Below are 8,445 nucleotides of genomic sequence, written 5' to 3'. Positions count from 1 at the left end.
GATAGGACCAGGGATTGAATCACCTGATTCAGAATGCTAGATGTTACATACTCTGAACATTTTCTTGGAACAGCAATTACCTTACCAATATTAGCAATGTGTTCTGACCATGATAAAGCTGCATCCAACATGATGCCTTGTAGTTTCGTTTTTTTTCACTTGCTCTACATTTCTTCTATTCATTGACAAATTCAATAAGGGATCATCAGCAAGCATATCTTCAACCAAATACAATACATTTAGTCTTAAAGGTTCATATCAACTCATTCAGACACCATTCTTAGGTCACTACTCAGTACATCTGTTAGCTCATTACATTCTGATGCTGCGGTATACATCGTAGAGTCATCCGCATATATTACTACTCTTGCTTTGTTCATTACTGGAGGTAAATCATTAGTAAAGATGGAGAAGTGGGCCTAGGCAGCTTCCTTGAGGAAGATCACAGCGTATATCTTTACTGTTTGAAAAGCTGCCATTAAAGAACACCTTTTGCCTTCTGGATAGATAGCTTTCCATCCAGGATAGAGCTGCAGACTTAAACATAACATTTGAGTTTACCTAGTAACAGTTCATACGCAACTACATCAAAAGCAGGACTGCATCAACTAACTTCCGGTCATCCATACTCTTTAACCAATCATCTGTCATTTGTGCTAAGGCCGTACTCGTAGAATACCCTTTGTATGTTGGAAACCTTATCAGACCATTACATGAGAAATAGTCCTTGATTTGTACAGATACAATTTTTTTCAAATAATTGACTGGACACAGGCAGGAAGCTTATATGATGACTATTAGGACCAGTGAATGCAGCTTTTTTTATCCTTAGGTAGTGTAATAACCTTGGACTCTTTCCAGACTTCTAGGGAACACCCCATATATCAAACACTTATTAAACATTTTAGAGACTAGGGTAGATATTTGGTTAGCTGTAACTCTAAGCAATTTGGCGTGAAGATTATCTGTACCAGGTGAATTGTCATCCGAAAGAGACAACAGCATCCTTTCTACTTCTTCCCTTTCTACTTGGTGAAATTTGAACATGCATTGCCTGATACAATCTTTTATAAGGGTATATGACATGGAGCCATCAGTTGGAATCATAGCATTCCTCAACTTGTCCACTTTGCCTGTAAATATTCATTAAAGTCATTTGCGATGTCGTGTGGTTTTGTAATAAACATACCCTCTGATTCAACAAAAGAGACAGACGTTTCAAATTCCTACCCATAATAGCGTTCAACGTTTCCCCCAGTTTTTTCCCATCACCCTTTACTTCATACATTTTGTGTTGATAGAATCACTTCTTTCCTTTGTTTAGCTTGGTAACCAGATTTCTTCATTTACAATCATTTTGCTTATCAAACAGAGTACCATATTTATCTGCTGCTTTTTAAAAATCATTCAATTTCTCAGCTCATCATCAATCCATGGGCACTGATTGACTTCACAGTGCATTTTCTTTTAAAGGGGCATGCTTATCAGCTATACTCATAAATCATTTAATAAACTAACCTAGTGACATTTCAGGATCATCCTTAATGCACCTTCTGTAGATTATTTTAGGGCCAGCCTTTGGTATTTTAGTTTTCCTAGAGTGCAACCAATTTATGATCACTACAACCTAGTACCACTGATACAGCTTTAGAACAATATTCTGCCATGTTGGTAAAAATGTGGTGGATACAAGTTGATGATGTGATACCGGACCTATTAGTGACGTTCTGGTTAGTAATGTCATAACTTGCGCCAGGTTACATACTGTTGAACATGTTATTACTCCAACTTCGTGAAAGCGACAAACTGACACGTTTTCATTTTCGTCACAAACAACTATATCGAAGGAGTCCCTTTGAGTTCACGGCCAGCACATGCGCAGTTCGGCGCGAGACGACCTTTACACCCGATGACATGTTTCTACACGTGAATTTAGCTAGACAAAGCCACCATGACATCACCTAAAAGTGTGAGGTTTGCGCTGCTGGTGCTGGCACATGCGCAGATCAAATACACCGCTGCAGTCGACGTGGCCTGAAAGCAATATTAGATTGTACGATTTGCTTCAATTCTGTAATCACAATGTAGTCAAATTCGTATAAAGATTTTAAATTGGTGTACATCGCACAATGTGACGTGATAATCATAACGGACGTAATCCTAGTGCTGACTGATTAGCCGAAATGTAGGTTATTTTTCGGTTAATTGACACATCTGTTCAATTGTTTTTTCTGTGAGCTCAATGTGCATACCAGATCAAGCCCGAACTGTGCGATGTAGTAGGGCGTTTCCAACAGGCCAATATTAAACACAGTTTAGCGCAAAAAAACGTAATTAACTACCATGATCATAATCCATTTTGCGCCTACTTGTCGGTTCTGTGTTTCTTTCAAGCCTGCTACATTAGGTTAGTGTAGGAAAGAGAATGGGAGGGAGAGCAGAGACAAGCATGCGTGATCGTGAGGGACAGACAGCAGTTGCTTTGCGAGGTATCTCCCTGAAAATACATGATCTATAGGCCTTATTTACTTTGAAGAACTACGAAAATGGTGATATTGTCAGACAGCATAGGCAGCAGCTCTACAGAGATGATGATTTGGTATTAAATAATAAAGTAATAAAATAAAGCAAATGTAACATACACAACAACTGAAATATTTTATAAAGTAATGTAATGTGAATAAATGATGGTTAATAAGTGATAAGCAGTCACTACCGTCAAGGGACTTTTATGAATTGTTTTATTCTGTGTTATTACAGCATTCAACCCACATAATGCATAGTGCATTTAATGTGGGCCAATTGTGCGCCGTCTCCCAATCACAGCCAGATACACAGATACATCCTATTGCACTGAGATTCAGTGCCTTATATATGTGTGTGTGTGTATATATATATATATAATTATCTATTATGTTAATTTATTTTTGAGTACAGACTAGCTAAAAAAGTGAAAAGAATTAAAGATAATTTTCTGGTAAAAAAAAAAAGTGAAGGTCCAAAATCATAAGTTTGCACACCCTATTTTAAATTGCTCCATGGAATAACTTTGCAGCTGTTTCTGATTAATAAACAATGCCATGCTGGTGGTTTGTAACATTCAAATCAAATCCAGAATTTCTGCTGGTGTGGGCATTTAAGTACTACAGCACGCACAGACTAAAAATGCAATTGCTGCCAGCTAGCAAATTTAGGCCCGCTTGCGCTTTGACTTGGGCTGTGTTTAGACAGGCAGCCCCAATCACATTTTCTTTTAATAAACTAATTGGTCTTTTGACCAATCTGATCAGCTCTGAGAAAGATCTGATGTGAAAAGATCCAATGTGATTGGTGGAAAGGCCGACTAGTGGTGGGAAAAAAATCTAAATTGGGCTGCTTGTTGAAACACATCCTTTCTGCCTTATGTAGTTGGTATATCAGGTGGGTGTATGTTTGGCTGTGTTTAGACACACAGTCCAATTCTGATTTTTTTCCCCACTAATTGGTCTTTTGACCATCAGATCAGCTCTGAAAAATAGTTCTGAAAAAGACCAACTAGCGTGGGAAAAAAATCTTAATTGGGTTGCCTGTATGAAAATGCAGTCGTCATCACTGTTTGCTTGATTGATCATGTTCAGCTGCATGTCATTGTGATGTCATAACGATAGCCCTCTTGTTTGGATGAATTTCTTAACTCTCTGATTGGGAAGATCTCAATTGCTTACTCTTCGAGTCCTCTCTCCTTGTCTCCTTCTCAAAACCCATTGGATGAGAATGCCAGAGGTCCCGCCCCTCTGATCTGCTTCTTCAATGGGTTTTGAGAAGGAGGTGAGGAGAGAGGACGCGAGGAGTAAGCAATTCTCCCCTTAACTTCTTCCTTCCTCCATCCTTGATTGATTTAAAATCTGTTCTCTCAACAAAGACATAAAGCTGAACGTGATCAATCAATGAGCCAGTGATTGAATGGCAATTGCAGGTTCAGGCAATAAATATACTCCCAGCTAGTATGGCAACTAAGCAAGGCAGTAAATCACAGTGGGCTTAAGTGGTCAACTTGGCAACTATAGTGGTGGCTTGTCTGTTGGTACTTAGATATGGCTTTTGGAATTAATTTGTGGTAAGAGTCTTTGAACAATGTGTTGTTGATCTACTACATGGGTCCTGCTTGACCTTTTGATGTTGTTAAATTTCACTTGTGTTGCACAGGCACTGAATTTCTTTTCTTTACAGGATCGTGTTGCTTTGCTCCATATTCTCAGAACATTTAAGATCTGCTTGTGCTCCACATGGTAAGGCATAAACAATACATTGTGTTTTGTTGAAGACCAGCCTTAAAATTGCGGCGACTCATAATTCCCTTAATCTGTTTAGATGCCCAGAGATTAAGAGGCTACATGTATTCTGGCTCTTCCCAAGTGGAAGATGAACAGAAACAACCAGGTGATGGCTATCCTCAGGATCCAATCAAACCAACTTTTAGTACTTCAGGATCTGTCCAGAGTGATGCTACTCCCAGAGAGACTGGCCCCAACACCCATAACCAGGAACTATCCCACAGAGGCTCTGCTTCAAACTCTATCCAGCCTGCCCCAAGAATGTTAGGCCTCTCTGGCTCTATAGGCAGTAGAACCTCTGTCAGCCACAACAAGCGTCACACCCGTGCCAGTATAACCTCAGGCCAAAGTGTCACCAACCCTAGTGCAGTGAAGATGGTTTCAAGTTGGGACGCAAAGGGAATCCAGCCCAAAACCTTTCCATTACAGCCTCATTCAAGCAACTCTGGATCTGTTCAGAATTTCCTGGGAAGCCATTTATTCAAAGCAACCCCCCAGAATTCTGTGGCACAAAGCGGAATCTACCAGTCCGTAAGGGAAATGGCTTCCACCCCTTACCTTCAAGCTCCCTCACGTGGTTCTTCAGGAACTTCATTTAGACCAGGTCCTCTGCATTTTGGGTCTACTGAAGGTGGGAGTGCAACAAATGCGTACAAGCCCAGCTTCTCTCAATATGTCAAGCCATACCAGAGTAGATATGCCTCCGCCAGTAGTGGTTCAACTTCTAGTCAATATGCCCAGAGTATAGATGTTGCCTCCAAAAGCAGCAGTATCCCTATACTTAGCCTGGGGTCTAGCTCCAGTCTCTTTACCCCGAGTTCTACGCTTAGTAAAAACTCCTATGGAACCTACAAGCCTGGCTCTACCCTTGGTGCAACACCACGCTAACCAGAGCATGTTTACCTCTAACCAGGGTGGCAGTGCTTCAATCTACAGCCAGAATGTCTTTGCCGCAAACCAGAAGCCAGGTAGCACTACACCTGCCGACAGCAAACACAGACAAGTCTCTGGTCAGGTGGGGGACTACCAGCCTAGTTATGTTGCCAGTAGTGGGCCAATTTCCATCCTTTCCAGTTCTAACCAGGGTGGCAGTGCTTCAATCTACAGCCAGAATGTCCTTGCCGCAAACCAGAAGCCAGGTAGCACTACACCTGCCGACAGCAAACACACCTGCCGACAGCAACCACAGACAAGTCTCTGGTCAGGTGGGGGACTACCAGCCTAGTTATGTTGCCAGTAGTGGGCCAATTTCCATCCTTTCCAGTTCTAACCAGGGTGGCAGTGCTTCAATCTACAGCCAGAATGTCTTTGCCGCCAACCAGAAGCTAGGTAGCACTACACCTGCCGACAGCAACCACAGACAAGTCTCTGGTCAGGTGGGGGACTACCAGCCTAGTTATGTTGTCAGTAGTGGGCCAATCTCCATCCTTTCCAGTTCTAACCAGGGTGGCAGTGCTTCAACCTATGTCCAGAAACCAAGCACCTCTAAACCTGCCCCCAGGCAAAGCTATCAGCGCAGCTATACTCCCAATGCTGTGAAGTCAATCCCTAGCTATACCGGAGGACCTACCCAGAGCAGGACCAGCAGTACCACCACACCTCAAAGCGTTGTTCTGGTCTACATCTACAACATCCCAGCACGCTACGGTGGCACTCATATCCGTCGGCTCAAAGACCGTATTCATAGTGGGCGCAGTGCCTCCACTAGCCACTCCAAAACCAGCTCAAGTGTTAACAAGCTACAGCAAAACCACACTCCACCTGCCAAACAGGAGGGTCCCAGCACTCCCTACGTCCAAGTCTCACACTCTACTAGATGGGAGGCCAGAACATGACTAAGTGAGAGCTGTAACCACCAGTTGAGGTGATTGGTGTTTATTTTTATGCTACTTAGCCTGTTAGGTTTACACGGGCAGCTTATTGATCTTTTGTTACTCTGCTCTTGAAAATTGGGGGTAGTAATCAGAATTGGGCAGCCTGTCTTCATGTTTGCTTGTTAATAATCTACTGTTTGTCTTCTAGGTGCTGAGACCATGAAGTGATGCCAGGCGCTGTACTTCAATGGTTTTAATAAATAACATTGAATCTTATCCAAGTTCAGTCTCACTGTATCCATTAAGTTGTTTTTACTGACATGTCTGCTTGGTCCAGCAGGACTTTTTGAATGCTGGCATTTGTTAAGATGTTGCATGACTGGACCTCTACAATGAGTCTGAAGCTGTGTTGGGCTTAACATTTGATGCTTCATTCACCCCCTGCAGCTGGGGAGACCCAGAGCACACTTCAGGTTCTAATGCAACTTGACTTAGTTTGTGTACATCACAACCATCAGTGGATTATATTTTTTTTCTCCAGAAATTCAATCATATTTATTTGATCCCTGATACGTTGTCTTTTTTGTTAATGACCATGACATTTCTGCTCTTGATGTCCCCTTATGAGCCCTACATTTTGCCTTAACCTACCATAAGCATGACAAATGTATTATGACTAGGAGTCTCAGATGGGCAACTCCTGGCCCTAATTATGAGATGACAGTAATAGAATGGCAGTGTTATTGAGGTATTTGCATGTGTTTTATAACCGAGTCTTGGTTTGTCGCACCTGGAATTTCACTTTGCAAACCTACCCTGAATGTCACTAACTTTTTTTTTTTTTGTTTTGTTCCTGCTTGACCAATTTGACTCAAGATAACTAGGTAGTATATTACATGTAATTACCCTTGCCACCAGAAATGTAGGACGCTTCTCTAACACATCTGTCTGAAGGGTGTCAATCTGTTAATGATCGGCTCATTAATGTCCGGTCCTGATTGAGCAAGAGGAGCTTGTTTGTCATCAGGCCTTGTATCCATGAGGTTGTCTGTCCCACTTTCACCCTCTTCTAATCAGACACATTGCTAAACAACCTAGGTTCAGATAGTATACAGTCAATCCAAGTCTTCCTCTTTGCTTGGTTGACTGTGCCTGTCTCAGTGGAACCAATAGAATAATCCCAAGAGTACAAACCCATATCTGGCAGTCCAGCCAGGCTCGAGCGCAAAGTATTTGGAAGAGATCAAACTATTTGATCACAGGTCTGACTAGCTGTGGAGTCAAGATTCAGAATGTTTGCTTACATTTGAGATGTTAGGTTATTGATGACCTGTTTGACATTTACAGTGAGGTGTATGACGAGCCAGGAGGGGAACAACGATTTACCCCCGTCTGTCACAGTTAAATGGAAAGAGAGCGACACCTCGTATGCATTGACCAGCCATGTGTGGTGGTTCAGATAAAAGCTATGCTATTTCCTGCCAGAGGAAGTAGCGGCGGAACAGAGAACTCTTTTAGGAGCTGTTTCGTTTCCTCTCTTTTTCCATCATGACTGGGAACATTCATAAAGAGAAAAAACATGTGGAAGAAAAAATAAAGGGAAATGTCTTCCTTCCACTGGCATCAGCAGAAACTATCTTTCTGACAGGACATTTAGATTGTAGATTTGCATGAAGAGAAAGGTTTCATAAATCATACTGAAAATGAGATCTATTAATCAAGAGGACGTAGGTCGCTGTTCTCTCTAATGAGATGATGACACTGTCAGGCCATTGAACAATCTGCTTCACCCATGATGTTTCATCATAATAGGCATACTGTACAACGTACATCTTGCGCTCTCTTTCCATCTATCTCTCGCTCTCTGGCTCTATGCCAAGTAGTAGAAGTGATAGTAGCATTAGTAGTGATAGTAGCAGTTGTAGAATTGGTAGCAGTAGTGGTGATAATAGTAGTAGTAGGGATTGTAATGATAGTAGCAGTAGTGGTAGTAGTAGTGATATTTGCGATAGGTAGGCTTCATTGAATTGTTCGAGGTTGACAGATGTACAGTATATGCCTACATCACTGACTGTCCCTGTCTGTTACGTGTTTTAATGTCAGTAGTAGAATTCAGAGAGAGGTGCGACCGTCAGCACAACACCAGGCAGGTTGTGTCTCCTCTCATCTCCTCTCTGGAAGAATTTACCCTTTGACCTTCAGAACGTACTTCTCCTCCCAGCCAATCAGGTGCTTCAGATCCCTGTCGGGCGCGCCAGGCCCCCTCTTGCTTCGGCATCTGGTCGTTGTGGTGAAGAAATGAAGGTAATAATAACCTG

The 8,445-nt window shown here is 42.1% G+C and overlaps 1 protein-coding gene across 2 annotated transcripts in view; it reads left to right on the top strand.

The window, feature by feature from the left end:
- LOC112229655 (probable GPI-anchored adhesin-like protein PGA18) overlaps nt 1-7,523 on the top strand; it is a 22,247-nt gene extending 14,724 nt beyond the window's left edge. The window contains exons 4-6 of one of the 2 annotated variants that reach the window (XM_042310465.1): nt 5,228-5,328; nt 5,519-6,177; nt 6,336-7,523. In XM_042310465.1, coding sequence (XP_042166399.1) covers nt 5,228-5,328; nt 5,519-6,148 — 731 coding nt within the window. In that variant the 3' untranslated portion in view covers nt 6,149-6,177; nt 6,336-7,523. Of the gene's footprint in view, nt 1-5,227; nt 5,329-5,513; nt 6,178-6,335 lie in introns of both variants that reach the window. The other variant, XM_042310466.1, reaches the window with a different exon arrangement.
- Nucleotides 7,524-8,445: the final 922 nt, after the last annotated feature.

Source organism: Oncorhynchus tshawytscha, linkage group LG31 (genome assembly GCF_018296145.1).
Source record: "Oncorhynchus tshawytscha isolate Ot180627B linkage group LG31, Otsh_v2.0, whole genome shotgun sequence".
Taxonomy (NCBI): Eukaryota; Metazoa; Chordata; class Actinopteri; order Salmoniformes; family Salmonidae; genus Oncorhynchus; species Oncorhynchus tshawytscha.
Note: the sequence above shows the minus strand (reverse complement) of the source record. Positions and strands in the feature narration are given on the sequence as shown.